This window comes from Brachyistius frenatus, unplaced genomic scaffold (genome assembly GCF_029030835.1).
Source record: "Brachyistius frenatus isolate BFR_SWC_R1_liver_20210118 unplaced genomic scaffold, ASM2903083v1 Contig_19, whole genome shotgun sequence".
Taxonomy (NCBI): Eukaryota; Metazoa; Chordata; class Actinopteri; family Embiotocidae; genus Brachyistius; species Brachyistius frenatus.
The window spans coordinates 1,316,983-1,333,361 of NW_027210618.1; the positions used below are offsets into that span (position 1 = coordinate 1,316,983).

Consider the following 16,379-nt stretch of genomic DNA (forward strand, 5'->3'; position numbering starts at 1 on the left):
TGAAGTTGTAAACATCCATCTTAATAAATATTGTGCGCTCAAACGTATTCAATAGCACTGAACATGTCTCTGCAAATGTATAATCACTTCATGGGAGAAATAAATTTACCTTTTGTGACCTCTTTTGTGCAGGACCAAGCACAGTTTGTATTTGTTTCGTCTCTTAAAGATACTTTAACAAGTGAAAGTCTGTAATGTTGAGACTGTATCATGTAAGTTCTTCATTAAGATAATGAAGCCAAGCCAATTTACAAGCCTTGCTTACAGCCTGCAGCTTGGTCAAATCAACCCTGTGTAGGAGTAACATGCTGTCAGGCTTGCAGAAATTTACCAATCTGAAACTTTCTCCATAAAATAAAAGCCATTCTGTCATTGCTCATTAGTTTACAGCGCTATACATCCATTAACTGCTGAATATGCTTATCTTTTGACTCACTTCTACATTTCTACTGATTCAACATCATAATATCGCGCATTAGCAGTAACTGGTAAAACTTGTGAGGAGATAATTCTTTCCTAAAACACAAAACGTTTTCCCCACTCACTGCACACTTAGCACTGCCTTGACAAGCAGATGGACACATCCAGCAGCTTCTTAGCATAGACACCATTTGCAATTCATCACACAGGCCTATTGCCTATTCCAGGCACGTCCGTCAATCTGCCTGTGAAATGAAGAGCCAGAGGCTACTGACCCAGACACATCAGCTCCTTTTTGGCCATCTAACAACACTTTGTGAAGACTCCACATTCACACATTGATTTCTTATTCTCAAGCTGCTGCTGCTGCCTTCTAGGCCATGGCTCATGCTCAGTCTTTGTGTGGAGTGAGTGGGCAACAAGTACACTGTATGCCAAGTGGTTATGAAGGCTGATGCAAAAGACTTAATAAGAATACAAAATTAAATGTCAGAAAGTGAGAATAAAGTGTTCCAAATTAAACTTTTAGGAATTCCAGTTGGGCATGAAAATAATTTCATTACACCAGAATAAATTTGCCTGATTATAAACACGTAACTGGTGTAATTGCTTCATTAATCTGCAATAAAGTAAAAGGTTATGATCAAAATGCTGTATATTTAGTTTTAAAGCAACAACAGGAACATCTTAACAATATCACACAGTGTTGAGCAGCATCACATCTAAAATGCTGTGAAATTTCCAATTCAACTTCAATGCAATCATTCGAAATGTTGCTTTATTTACCATATATTTAATATACATTTAAATGTTTATCCCACCTTTACAGTAAAACTTTACAGGTATGATCTTGTGTTCATACAATTTTACAAATCAACTGTTCAAATGTTGTAATACACCTCAGAGCAGATTTCACGGTGCTAGCTGGCTTCATTAGAAACTCTCTGCTCTCTATGACATTGTACCAGTTATAGACAAATGTGTTTTTAATAGGTCAATGAAATGAAAAGCCTGATATGCTACGACAATGCACAGTAAACAATGCATTGAAAACTCCCGTACCAGAGAACATGAAATGATAACCTAGTGTTAAATTCTTAAGGTAGAAATTAAAAGTGCTTCTTGTCATGGACATTCAACAATAATAAATACTGATCAGATATTATAAGTCTGTCTTGTTTCTTGTTCAATAAAAAAAAGAACATTCTCACGTAGCTAACAAGTACCTAAAATAATGACAACCCTTTTCTGTGATATACTGTACTGCAATTAAAAAAACACCAATACACAACCTGTATGCAGAATTATATTAAAACTAATAAAATAGTATTGATACAGTAAGTCTGCATGTCTTTCTTTCAAAAAAAAACTTGAGACGCTTGAAGAAAATGATTGTAAGTTCTGTCTCAAAACCCCAAAAAGAATACAACCTGATTGTTTGGAATAAAGGAGAAGTACCTCTTGTCCAAAAGTAGATTCAGTGCATTTTCCACCGCAGTGACAAACCACACGGGAACTGATTGCGAGTCCACTGGACAGATATGTACCGACACTTAAAAATAAAACCCATTTACACAGATTACCCTCCTCCATTATGCAGTTTGTAAACAAAGGAGGGTTTGGTGTTGACCAGAGTCTGTTTGCCATCCAGCTCATCGTCTCCACAGGAGTGATTTAACTGAAAGTCTCTGCTAACAGAGAGGCATCAGGCACTATTCGTGGAGCGGTATTTGCACGTTTACCCCACCATCTTCTCCTTGTTGACGTCCTGTTGAACAGACATGATGCTCTGTTTTAGCCTCTTGGTAAACAGGTGGCTGGCTCTGCCACAGTAGGTGTGTGTAGTCGTCTGCAGCGAAGCTTCCAGCGGCTGCAGCAGTGAGGCCTCCATGTTCTCACCAAACGGGTGCTGGGATGAAGACAAACATGAGCAGGTATTAGATTCATGATTAAAGATAATAAAGATCAGGTTTTATTAACTGAACTGATGTACATCCACACGGTTGTGTCTCTGGGGCGCCTTCTTTAATTCCAGCCCCTTTCTTTCCCTCACAATACTCATAAAACAATAAAATGAAAACATGTTTTTGAAAATATAAAATAAATTAAAAAAAAAAAAGCATAGGTGTGTGTTTTAACACCTGTTGCCTGCCTGGACAATGAGAACTGCATTTAAATCTCATGAATTAAGTGCCACATTTGTCACTGTCACTTCAAGACAATAACATTCTGCATTTGATTCATATCTGTCAATTACGAAAGCGTCTTCGGATGACGAATATCTATCACCACAACTACCCGCGAATGGGCTTAGCAAGGCGTGACAGCAGTGGTGAAAGCCACAGCTTCAGCTCTCCAGATATGCTTTGTTATCGGATGCTTTTGTTTCACCAAGTAAACATCAAAGGAAAAAAACAACACGTCCAGCTCTTCAACCAGTTGATATCAGCAGCTGAGCCTTTACAGTATGCAAATAAAGATGTGGGCCTTTCATTTTTATATTGAGGGGCCCCAATCTTTTACTGCTCTAGTAAATAAAAGAAATCCCTATTTTACAGCATCATATTTGACTCCAGTTTGGCAAAGCATTACGTTACTCAAAGCACGCTTTCTTTATTATCTTTCATATACTGCAGCAGGCAATAAAGCACCATTAACAGCCTCCTATCGATTTTTATGTGGATGTGGCTGGTGCGTTGTCCACACAGCCATCATGATGTCTCAAACTAGCATCAGCACTAAACATTTTACTACTCTTCTGTGGGCTTGGCTGGATAATGGTAGTGCCCTTTATTGCAAGCTCCTCTGCTGCCTGAGAGCGCGTGCCTTGGGAGCTGGGCTGACTTAGGAGCTCTTGGTTGGATGGAAATGGGAGTTTCTTCTAGAATGGCCCACTCCAGGCTTTAGGATGCTGTCCTCAAAGGACTAAGTGGAAACAAAGTGGGAGGGTACCCGGGGAGCAGAAGCAACAGGAGGAGATGATAATACAATTTCAACAAAATACATAAAAACAAAGGATGAAACGCTCTTCAGTTCTCTATTTATAATAATTGTGTATCAATCTTACGTTCATCTTCAAGCCACAGCACTCCTCTTCCTCCTAAAATCCGGCGGGTGTGGTATGTGCTGTATGTGTGTTTGTGCTGTCGGAGAGACTGATGGAAGTGCGAGGGCCGAGTGCCCCATAATGAAGCCTGCTCGTTTACTTAATGGCTGAGAACATTGCCCGCACTGATAGTGGCCAGGCTAGGCCCTGTGGCGGTAATGGATGGAGACCAGCTAATGAAGCTTCCCTTGCTCCCCCGATTGCTGCCTGCATGTTGACCGGAGTGCTGAAATCAACAAGAGCAGATCGAAGGCGAAGCCGCCAGCGAAACAGCGGGAGAGCTCTCAGGCTGATTTGCTTTCTCAATGATGACAGAAGTGTAGTGGACTTTTAAACTCTGAAAGCTGTAATGCTTTAGAAGTTAATTTGAAAGATGCCATACTGCTTTTATGTTTCTATTCCAAGTTCTGTCTTCATTTTCAGGTGCCAGCATTGCCCGGGAAGTGCTCAGTGAGGCGTCACACAAACTTAAGGATGCTTTAAATCTGAAAATGTCTCGATCATTATACAGAAGGTGTAAAGACACAAGACAATAGTGTTCTGAACAGGTGAGAGCAGGCCTTCTCAGAGAACATTAAAGTCACAAATCTCATTAAAACACCAAATCCAACAATGAACTGAGCCTATGAACTCTTACTGTGACCAAAACCTGATATGATGTAGCACTAGGTGACACATATTCATTGCTTATAAACATGGGGACTGCAGTATATTTCGATTCAACCCCCCCAAACCACCCTGCGGCTGTAAATACACACAGCACTGTACAGGTCTATTCGGGAATTACATCAGTTAAAAATTCAAAGTATGTATTCATGACCTGTTTTTTAAAGAACCACATCTTGAGTAGGAATGAGTGGGCTATGGGGTTGAGTGCCACAGCGAAAGGCTGGAGAAGTTGGGAAGTACTGAGAGATGGACAAACGCATTCATGGTTTTGGTCTTTTCATGGGACAATAACGAAAATATACTTATCCTTGAAATAAGCATGTGTGTTTGAATAGTTTGTTTACATTGAAAAGCATAGCAGTATTCACCATCATACGATGTTTGAATAATGATAATGATAGAGAAGGACCAGACCTCTCTTTATGAGATGCAGCAACTCTGCAGGAAGCATCATGTATTTCAGCCTTACAGTTTCAAGCTACAGTTCCACTGGCTGAGGCCGGGTGGGGCTGATTTTCCTGGTTTGGAAAACCTAAGACAGGATGACGGAAATGTTTAACAGGCTATTGATTAAGCACTGGAGGAGGAGAGCATCCATAAGAACTGGAGTGCCTATTGATAATCTAATGACTAGGGAATGTTTCTCCAAATAGTTCGGTCTTCCTACACAACTGCCCTCTAAAGACAGAGAGGCACCAGAAAGACAGCCTGTAAAATGATCACTCCTCACTAGAGTAAACAAAGCCATTTAAAAAATGACATCCTCTTGCATTAAGTAGTCCAGTCGGCTGTGTCTGGTTCGCAACAATAAGTTTTGGAAGAATAAATATATTCAGTTCTTTTCAGATACATTTAGCAAGATGTAGCTAACAATTTGTTTGTCTTTTTATTTGACTGCAGGGTCTCCACTGATTTCTGTGGTGCTGTCTCTACCTTAAGGATGGCCTCATAGACTGCTCGAAACGCTGGCTGCTTGTCGTCGTGATAAACTCCCCGGTTACCATGGAGAATGAAGACACCTTCTTGTTCAGCCGGTTGACAGTTGCTGCCATAGATACAGTGGTCTGGACGGTAGTTCCACTGGCAGGGGAACACATACAAGCTTTCTGTAACACAGCAAGAGACAAGACTGGGTTGGTAAGGATTATAGATAACTGGGGTTTCTTCAATAAAAAACAAGTAACATGTCCAAAACAACAAACATTTTTAAGGAAGCTGTGTTTGTGTCCTAAACTAACGTAACATTCAAGACTCAAAACAATGCGGTGTATGTGATTTGACAAACCTGGGTTGTGGTAAAATATGATATTAAGAAGGTCCTGATCACCCCAGGTGATATTGAGTTTATACTTCTGGAGAAGGGGCATCAGGATTTCTTCCCACTGCAGTGAAACTGTTGTCATGTCATTCTGGCGGAACAAAACACAGCAATCACAGAGCATTTGTGTTATTTTGCATCGAGAAACCATAATCCTGCAATTCTGATTGATGAGTCCTATGGTCAACACTTCAATTCAACTCAAAAGGAATGGTTTGTCTGTCAAACAAGTGAGCTCACTGGGGCTTGGATTTAGAAAGGAATTACAAGAGTGACCTCTACTGGTCAATCTTGGCGGTGCAGTAAAGCTACTTTTGAGGCTCCTTCAACATTCTCAATGTGTCTGTCAAAATATTACAACATCTTTGATGTTTCAGTCATTCATTTAATGTAACGTGGGATTGTTAAAAAAAAATTCAGAACACCTAGGAATAATACATTTAATTAAAAAAATCGTAGATGATCCACAAGTGTGCTGTACTTCTCGTTTTTTAAATTGAGGACTTAGCCGCATATCGCACTGAACGCCATCAGTAGACATCATGAAACTTCCTATTGAATAATAATATGGAGTTCTATTAGTGTTAATGTCCATATTTAATGACTGTTACGACTTTATATTAATCATGATATAATAAAGCGCAAACCTTAAGACAGCAGAAATAGATGATAGTGGTAAACATACAGCAAAAGTGCCTTTACCTTGAAATATTTCTCCCTGAGGCGCGTCATGTTCATGAGCATGACCCCTGAGTTGATGCCTGTCTTGCCATAGTAAGGGTGACGGGCAAAACGGTTGTACCAGCCGATACGTGGCTCCTCGTGCTCTGGAGCCATGGCTGCTAAGTGGCTTGAATTGAACTGAGAAAGCAGGGACCAGATGTCCTCTACTGGCCGCAGAAAAATTATATCTGTGTCTACGTAGAGCAAAGAGTCCACCTCCTTCAGGATCAGCTGGAAAAGAAGCATAAAAAAAACAAAAAAAAAAACGTATGAGGACATTTTGGTTAAAGTATAATTGTTACAAGTTGCATGAGTGAAGGATGACCTACTGGCAGGAAGAGTCTCTGTGAAGCACAAGGTTTGAAGAGCTTTTTCCATTCTTTTGCATTCTCTTTGGGAAAAGTGATGGGGTAGATAGTGAAGTTAAAATTCATTTGAAATGTCCCAGGCCACGATTCCAGCTTCAAGAAAAAAATAGGCACAAAGAAAAAACGTATCTCAACAAAATCCATAATGCATGTACTATTTCAATTTGTGTTGTTCTCTTTCATAAATGATGCATCTTTGCCTTTGGGCCAAAAACGTTACAAGAACTGTGTAAAAAGAATACTTTACTTTAAAAACCATGGGAAGAGCTAATGGGTTGTTTACAATTAGGCAGACTGACAGACCTTTTCTTTAATATGTCTTGAGTTGGCTTGTTCAATTTGAGCAATAATTGCTGTAATGGCTTCTTACTGGGATTCAGTATATGCCAGTTGTGAATGATAAATGAATTGCTTTGAATGCCGTGCCCAACAGCAAACTAATACTCAAATACATGAAAGTTCAGGTGTTGTTGGGGGTTAGACACTTACAGCGTTCCTGAAGCTGTCATGCAGTTCATCCTCTGCAAAGATGTAGAAGTGCAGAGGCTTTTTGCTGAAGAGAACGGCAGATTTCAACATGGTGAGAGTTTCCTCCAGCCTGGGGCCGCAGGCCACCACAGCCAGGTGACTCCTCTCATCACTATGTTCCTTCACTGCAGAGCCCGACCGCTCACTAAGAGCCAAGACAAGAGTTACATGAATCAGTACTTAACCCTAGCTTTTTTGTTTTTGTTTTACAGCAAGATGGATACACTGAAAACTGCAGGAGAAAACAATGTAAAGAAAATATCAGCAGACTGGTACTCAGCCCTGTAGGGTCGAAAGTGTCATTAGAGTTAATGGAGGGACGTAGAAGAGAACTATCACTCATACTTTGTGCTGCCTCCAAGCACTCCCTGTGTGAACTGCTGCTTTAATGAATGTAACCTGCTGTTACACTTTTCCAAGACCTCACAGATCAAATTTAAATTCTGTCTGTGTATACATGACAAGTATGGCAAGTCGGCATACACATAGATGATAATAAAAAAAAAACTTTACACTGTCATTTTATTCACCCTTCAATTTTGATGATGATATCAGCATATATTCAATGGCAACGAGAAAGTCTCAAAAAATGCCCGAACTAAGAACAGAAACTAATGCCACAAATCTGTCAGTAACTTCAATACTGAGTGATTAGCTCAGTTAGATTATGTTTAATTACTGAGAATTTATTGTACTAGTTATGACTTCAGAAACTGCAGATTAGTCACAAGGAACACCGGAAGCAGCATACAGATAATCTGACCTGTGGAAGTGGGTGAGAGTTGGACGTTACAGTCTGTTTATTACCGATATTAATCACTGGTATCATTAATAGAGGGTTCATAAAATCAGCCATACCTAAGAGATGATTCCAATAAGCAGTTCACTCCACAAACATCAGCAGGCAGTCTCCAATATGGATTCCAGTAAGAAACTGATAGTGATTTACACCTGACAGAATAAAAACATGATCTTTTGGATCCTCAAAGTTACATTAAACCCGACGACAGCAGAGCCATATGTTTTGTGATGCGCTCTTTCCTCCTGGAGTTGTTTGTTGTGGTCCTAATCCAGCCTAAAGACAACGTCAAAGAAGCACTCAATTTGCTAGAAGTAACGTTAAGCTGATCAAATGATCTAGAAAGCTTCCAGGTGGTGGCTTTAAAAACAGATTTAAAATAGCATATGACAATTTATAACAGCGCAATTACAACGTTATACGTGTCCGGTTTATCCAGCTGTGGTTACAGGACTACCAGCCGGGTAGCGCACATAAACCTGGCTGTAAAACTAATGTGTTATTAACGTTAGTAAACATCAGCTGCAACAAGTCAAACTAACGTAAACGTTTAAATTACAAAGGCACGCTACTTTAACAACAGCATAAAGAGAACTACTCCTAGTAGACTCGGTTGTGACATAAAACCAGGTGACAAAGAGAGCTAAGCTACCTGTCGAGCCCTCCTGCGCGGTCTCGAAGGCCCGCCAGTCCCGGCGCTTTCCTGAGAAGGCGCACGGTGACACGGCCGCGCCTGTCGGGTGTCCCGTGTTCCTTCACGGTCCACTCGTCTCCGTCCTCCAAGCTGGAGGCGAGCTGACTGAACACGTACAGCAGTGAACAGAGGGTGAAGACCATGCACAGGAGAAAGGCCCGAACATAGCATCGCATTTTGCGCTCCGGGTTTTACGCGCTAAGGAACCATGTTTGGTTTATTTGAGCAGGTCACCGCCTGTTGCGCTGCCAGGCAGCTGATCCATCATAAATCGAGTCGGGGTGAGTTGAAGAGCACGGTGTTGACAGCTGTCCGCCCCACCCACCCCCCTGTTGCACGTGTGCCGTCTGATCAGCCGTCTGTCAACAGTGAACAGTAAAGCAGCTTAATTTTTGACTTGTAAGCTACGTGCACTGTGCCTAAGTAAATATATGTTTCACTAGTGTGGCACACAGCATGGGGACCATTATGGTGGAAACGCTCAGCAAAACATCACACACGCGCACACACACACACACACACACACACACACACAAATCATCCATAGGTATTTCTAATCCACATTCAAGGGAACTAAGGAGGGAATGAGGCCGGTATAATTGTGTTGTAATCAGTAGCCACATCCAGATACTTGGTACATGCAAGATCTCATTGACTGTGACTAATGCGATGTGATCATTAAAATACACCCTGTAGCGGCGTTCCGTCTGATTTATCCAAAAAATTAGACACAAATATTTACACTGTCACGCGGTAGAACAACTGTGCTCCCGTGTCCAATGCAGCTCTCCGTTTGGAACCTGCTGCCGTCACGACGTCATTAAATCACAAGGCGAGGCCAGGCAAATTTATTTGTGTAGCAACGTTTTAACAACAAGGCAATTCAAAGTACAAAAAGGAGCGTCAGTGAACTTTCCTTTCAAAATATTTTCCATAGCTAATTCCTGCACAATGAGCATGAATCAGATATTAAATTAGGAATATTCCTGACAAATTCTAATTAAGTCATATTAAACAATCGTGGCTCTTACGTATCTTAACCAACTATGGTTAAGCAGGAAGATTAAACCATTACCAAACAATTTACATTCTCAGAGCCATCAACTGAACCAAATATCAAACTAAATAAATATTTTTAAAAAACAACAACACTGCACATAACCCCTTTAAGTCTTGTTTATCAGTCTTTTTCTTCAAATTGTTTTATCATCTGATCCTATTATGTTCACATTGCTTCTTGCAGCAAACACAGTTGATTTACAGGTCTCTCCAGGGTGCTGGTTTTGGTCTGCAGCTTCAGCCTGCGTACAGTTCCACTGGAGTTAGGTATGGTTTGGATTATCTTTCTCATTATCCATGTGTTTCGTGCTGACAGACAACTGCTGCTGTCAACTACGAGCACCACATCTCCATTCCTGAAGTTTCTTTTCATCCTTGACCTCCTGGAGGAGAGGTAAGTATTCCTGAGTCCATCTGGTCCAAAATAGATCTGCGAGGTACTGTACTTCCCTCCAGCGTCTCCTTGCGTATTGATCATGTTTGTTGAATGTTCCCGGTGGCTTGTTGGGCTGCACTTTCATCATCAGCAGATGATTGGATGTCACATGGATCATCTGATGGGCTAGTGAGTGGCCGTCCACTGATGATACTTTCAACCTCACACATTAGCGTTTGGAGATTGTCGTCAGTGAGGGTCTGTTCTCTCATGAGGGCGTTAAGGATCCTCCGTGCGGTACGGCTTTGGCGCTCCAAAACCCCTCCTTGGTGGGAAGCAGCTGGGCCGTTGAGAATCCATTTTATGCCCTTCTTCTGCATAGGTTTTTCAATCTGTAACTGGTTCAGGTTCTCAATGGCGTCTCGCAACTCTTTTTCTGTGCCAACAAAATTTGTGCCGTTGTCAGAGCGCATAATGGAAACCTTGATCTCTTCTGCTTATGACATGGTGTAAGGCGTTGATGCAAGAGCTGGTGTCGAGACTGTCTTCTATCTCGGTATGCACTGCGCTAACGGTGAGGAAGGTAAACATTACACCATTCCTTTTGGCAATATGTTTTACATCAAAGGGACCAAAATAATCCACACCTACATTGGTGAAAGGTGTCTGATCTGGTATGAGGTGATCTTCTGGCAGATTGGGCATTTTTTGCTCTCCCACTCTGCCTTGGAGTTTCCTGCAGACTGTGCATTTTGAGATAAGCTTCCTGATGGCTGAGATTGCTTGCGGAATCTAAAACCTTTGTCTTAACTGCGACAACATATAGTTGCGCCCACAATGTCCAGTCTTTCAACGAAGATAAAGCGAGATGAGGGTGGCGACTCTGGAGTCTTTTGACAGAATTGCTGGGTGTTTGGCACAGTCTTTCATGGTGGATTTGTCCAGCCGTCCTCCAACTCTTAAGATGCCATCTTGCAAAGTGGGGTCAAGCTTGTGTAGCTGACTGTTTCTCTTGACAGACCGACTGCCGTGGAGGGCCTTCTCTTCTTCCGGAAACCATTGTTTTTGACTGTGTCGAATGATTTCCGTTTCTGCAGCCAACAACTGTTCCAAGCTCAGTGTTTTCTTTGCTGGCAGATTTGGCCTTTTTCATTTGTTGCTGCATAAGTAATTTCTGTCTTTCTGGATCCTTTTCGACCTGACTGATGGAGTGTTGTACCTCTTTTCTTTTGTCTTTCAGGTGGATCAAAGTTTCCTTGGCTCTCAAAATCCATGCAACTGCTGTCTTCAGTCTGTCCCAACTTGAGTAATACTGAAGCAGTTTGTTCACAGGATCAGCATTCTCCTCAACTATGATCGTATTCCCTGTGATGTTGCTGACCTCTGGATCTTCTTGCAGGTCTTGCGTCTCATTATCTGGTCTCTGGCCATTCACTTTCTGGCCACAACAGAAACTGTGGTCCTTTTATCCACATATCATCTTCTATAAAGCTCCTAACTTTCATGCCTCTGGTGGTTTGGTCAGCGGGATTCTGTGATGTTCTGACGTACCTCCAGTGTGATGGTTTGGTAACCTCTTGGATGAGAGCAATCCTGTTTGCCACAGAGGTTTTGAAGCGAGCCGTCTGACCGTCAATGTATCTCAGAATTGTCGTACGGTCAGTCCAGAAAATGGATAACTACTGCTCGTCCATTCAACGACATATCCTGAAAAGAAGCAGTGCAGTCAAAGACCACGCAAATTTGTCTTTTTCTTTGGGTGGTACACCCCATGGTGTGGGAGGTACCAGACCCTGTAGTCATCATGGTCAAGCTGTTCTTCAGGAACTTCAACAGCATAGCCTTTATCCAGTATGCTTTTCATGAAGTCTTTGTAATCTTCAAGAAAGACATAATTGTTTTTCAGTTTTCTCTTCAGGCTAGCAGCTCGCTGTTCTGCCATACAGAGGTTATTCGGCAACTTAGATGCTTTATGTTTAAACGGAAGTCCGATGCAGTGATGTCCATCCACAAACTTTGTTGTCTTTTTCACTGACAGCATAAACTGCTTGTCCTCTTGCGACATCTCTTCCTTGTCATCATAGCAACGTTCTGGAAAGTTTATGAACAGTAGTAGGGGAAAGAGATGCTCGACTTAAGTACCAATTTCACAATATAAATTTTCTTCATTAAAATAGTTACTGAAGTACAAACGTATTATCAATCAGCCAGATATCCAGTACTTTAAGTATCAAAAGTAAAAGTATCCCATTATTACAATTACTGATGCATTAGCAGCATTTTGACATATTAATTCACCATATACATGTTTTGTTTGTTTATGATCTATTTGATATATGGAGGTTAAATAAATGTCAATGAAAGTTGACAATACCTCTCTGGAATGCCGTGAAATAAAAGTGTGAAGTACCAGGGGGAAATATACGAGTCCCTCACAGCTCAACTTATATGCGACACAAAAATAAATATAATTTATAATTATTTTAAAACAAAACAATAATGATGGGAAAAAATTCCACTCAATTTCAGAGAGACAGAAACTAAATTAATACCTCGGTGACAAACGAGTTATATTCATGATTTACAAGTTGCACCTACTTTAAAGCAGCTACCGCACATTCAGGCTTCAAAACATAATGAAATAAAAACATATTTAAGTATCTACAGATTATTTTATTCAACAATTTTTTTACAATATAAACCATTCTATAGATTAAATCATGCTCAACTCTACCCAGAGAAGGAGAAGCATACTTAGAATAACTGTTCAATATTTGTACTCAAAAGTTAGACATTAAAACAATTATTGCATCCAATGGCATGAAATGAGAGCTGGATAAGGCCAGTAACCAACAGTGTTATGATTTCCTGATAATGGCAAAGGTGGAAATAATGCTAAATGTTTTTTTTTTTTTTTTACCATGAACACAGGATGCTATTAAGTGCAAACAATGACAACAAAATTCAAGGATGAACTACAATTCTGAGATGACTTCTTCACATTTCATTTCATAATGCATTATTTAATCTGGCCAACTAAATGTGATGTAACACTGAGGTGTTAAAACACAAGTTACCACAACACGTGGCACAGCTCCCCTGTCATTCAGGTTAATGCTACTGTTCCTTTTTTCAGTTCATCACGATAGATTTCGCTGCTACAGCTCTTTGAATTGAGCCTTCAGCATACATCCTGATTCCTGAATTATTTATTGTCATAAAAAAATACAACCCCAAAAATGAAAGTGAACGCTATCTTACTGGCATTTATAGTATAATTATTTGTTTTAAACAAAAAAAACAAAACGTGCATTCTGAAGTTTAATCTCTGCTTGAGGCTGAGAGTGCAGAAGAATGGGTTGTGCTGACTGAGCGTGTGAAAGTTAGTGAGTCTCTCCATTAACGGACGATCCTTCCCCGCGGGGTGAAGAGCATCTGGAGACCCCTCGTTCAGTGTTATCAGAGCTTGAGCCACTTTGACTGTGTTGGTCTGCTGAGGCAGCACTTGTTGAAGTAGACGTGGGTTTTGCTTTCTCCTTAAAGTCTGTGATTATCACAGTCAAGTCCCCAACTGTGACTTCCAAATGCTGTGCACTGCTCCTGTCTATGTTTTTTAACCTGGGCCTGTTGAGGAGAAACAAACAGGAAATGAAAACTGCATCGTGATATTTCAGTCTTGGCAGAGGCAGCAATAGAACCACAGAAATATAATGATCTCTTCAACTATTTAAAAAAAGAAAAAAAAGAAGAAGGATTCATTACCTCATATTTTTGTGGCTTTTCTTTTTCAGCATGGGTTCTTTATCACTTTTGTCTTTCTCTGATTTTTCTTTCTTCTCCTTCTTGGGATATGCTGGTGGTGCAAACTGCTGATTTACTTGCTGTGCGACCAGCTGAGAAACAGGTCGTGGTTTCCTGAAAGAGAGAAAAAAAAAAAGTTATTGGCATTGCAGTTACATTTATATCACTGAAGCTATAAGTAGGGTGAACAAGTGGTTCGCAATATTAAACTGCGTACTATGTGTATTCAGCATGACCAGAAAAAGCAGAGGTCTTACTGAATTTCCAAAACTCCTTATTTAGACAAACAGTTAAAAGATGGGTTAACAACTTTCACCACAGTCTGAAAAACAGTAGTCAGGTGCCCGTGTATACACCAGTCTTACTTCTTGTTATCATCAGACATGATCGAATAGATAGGTGAGAGTGGAGAGAGTGTAATCCTGTTTTTTTTTCTGAGGCTACAATTTACAAATGTCCTCTAAAACGACTGACATGCAGGCTATTAGTAGATGCTACAATTCAGACGTAAACTAAAATTTAGGAAGACAACAAACAGAATGAAAGACTGAGGTCATGAATCCAAGTACGCACGACAACTGCTAATTTCGACCAGACACCAACAGTTGTGATGTTTATTCAGTGTACACACACACAGAGTAATAAAGTCTCAAGGTTTGGTGAAATACTGAATATTTGTACTTATTTTTGTTGCCCTTAAAAGTAACCAGATAAGCTACATCTCTACATTTACAGAAAAATATTGAGGACATGACCTCAATGTGACAAAAATATGTCGAGAGTTAAATGAGCAACTCCATAAAACAGTTTATAAACATTCTAACCTTCAAATATTTTTGTTTGCACGGTCGTTGTAATAGATAGTGCTCTACTTAATAAGCCTGCAACTGAGTACTGCTTTATTATGCAATTTGCATCAATGCAGTGGCGGAGGAAGTATTCAGGCCCTTTACTGAAGTAAAAGTACTAATACCACACTGTGAAAACACTCCACTACAAGTTAATGTCCTGCATTCAAAACTTTACTTGGGTAAAAGTCTGTATTATCAACAAAATGTACTTGGGTATCAGAAGTAAAAGTTTACACTATGCAGTAAATACTCCCTGTAAGTGTTTTATCGTTATGCATGATGGTTTTCGATTAATATTAGCGTTGAAGTAATGGGCAGTTTACTGCTGTAGTTATTTGGGATTGTGCATATTTTAACCCCTTCACAAACCGCTGGTTAGTTTATTCTATAGTAATGAATCATATTCTATCAGATCATCATATATTTGTGCTGTTTCTGCTCTGTCAGATCCATGTGTATTGCTAAATAGTCAGCAAGTTCAGAAAAACAATGCATGTTCCAGTGATTCCAAGTGGGTTTTAAAATGGTTTAAATAGCTTAAAAAGTATGAGATTTTTTTTTTTTCTCCAACACATCAAGGAATAGGCTACCTAACCGTCCAGTTTGATTACAAAAAATAATTAAATACAAAATCGCCAAATTTGGTGATATATGGATTTCCCTCGACATAAAGGCTATAAAAAAACAACAACTAATCATATAGTATTTTGGGAAACTAAAGCTGTCAGACAAATCCAGTGGAGTAAAGAGTACAATATTTGCCTTTGAGATTTAGTGCAGTAGAACTATAAAGCTGCATAGTACGAAGAAGTACTCAATCAAAAGTACCATGAATTTGAACGCAAGTACAATTTTTAAGTAAATATACTAAAGTTGAATTCCACCACTGCATCAACGTTACGAAAAAAAAACAAAAAAAAAACAACCGACAACGTGAACGCGGGTTATACACAGCCGAGGATACGTACAAAAAAATAAATAAATAAAAAAAAAGACTTCCGCAGTGCTTTAAACAGTTAAAAATGAACAGCTCAAGTTTTCCTTACCGAGTGGACGTTCCCTTCCTGACATCACACATCATGCACTTGAACGCCTCAGCGCTGTTCCTGAACGTACACACGCTGCAGTCCCAGTACCCATCGTCGGTGAAGGGCTTGGATTGCCGCTTCGGCCTTCAGACAAAAACAACACAAAACAAAAAAACACAGGGACAACGGCAATTTTACAATGACAGTAACGACGTCAAAAAAAAACTACCTGTTCGAAACAGACGACCGCAGACGGACAAGAAAAAGACACTCGGGGGCATATTTTGTGCTCGGGAGTCGAGCCGCTGAAGCAAAACAAGGGAGCCTTCGGTTCGCGCAGGCAGCGTCCCCACATTAAACCCAGCCAGCCAGCCGCCATGAGCACTTCAGTGAAACGGCTTCATCCATTGACCGAGCTTTTCTGTTTTAACCGACGGCCCGATAAAGTCTCCATTGCAAACCTGCGAGCGGGAAGTTTTTACCTCGTGGGACTCTTCTTGTCTCCCATTTTTTTTTTACAAAACTTGGGTCTCACGGGAGTTTGTTTTTTTTAAAAAAAAAGGAAGCAGCGTTACAGGTGAAAAAGCGCATTTAGCTGCCACTCAGATGTCGTGGAAACTCCTGTCGAAGGACGGTCAC

The 16,379-nt window shown here is 40.4% G+C and overlaps 2 protein-coding genes across 3 annotated transcripts; both read right to left on the reverse strand.

The window, feature by feature from the left end:
• Positions 1–1,180: 1,180 nt before the first annotated feature.
• LOC138619052 (glucoside xylosyltransferase 1-like) lies at positions 1,181–8,923 on the reverse strand. Of its 2 annotated transcripts, XM_069695256.1 has the most exons (8): positions 8,584–8,923; positions 7,991–8,083; positions 7,094–7,277; positions 6,566–6,697; positions 6,216–6,467; positions 5,481–5,604; positions 5,129–5,301; positions 1,181–2,329 (listed from the first exon to the last, which is right to left on the reverse strand). In XM_069695256.1, the coding sequence occupies exons 1-8, from the start codon at positions 8,799–8,801 to the stop codon at positions 2,159–2,161; spliced, it is 1,347 nt and encodes a 448-aa protein (XP_069551357.1). In that variant the 5' UTR covers positions 8,802–8,923; the 3' UTR covers positions 1,181–2,158. The 2 variants fall into 2 exon arrangements, with proteins under 2 accessions (XP_069551357.1, XP_069551355.1); XM_069695254.1 differs by lacking the exon at positions 7,991–8,083 and having other exon boundaries at positions 8,584–8,921.
• Positions 8,924–12,891: 3,968 nt separating this feature from the next.
• LOC138619053 (YY1-associated factor 2-like) lies at positions 12,892–16,375 on the reverse strand. Its single transcript, XM_069695257.1, has 4 exons — positions 16,223–16,375; positions 15,759–15,884; positions 13,823–13,975; positions 12,892–13,684 (listed from the first exon to the last, which is right to left on the reverse strand). The coding sequence occupies exons 1-4, from the start codon at positions 16,246–16,248 to the stop codon at positions 13,444–13,446; spliced, it is 546 nt and encodes a 181-aa protein (XP_069551358.1). The 5' UTR covers positions 16,249–16,375; the 3' UTR covers positions 12,892–13,443.
• Positions 16,376–16,379: the final 4 nt, after the last annotated feature.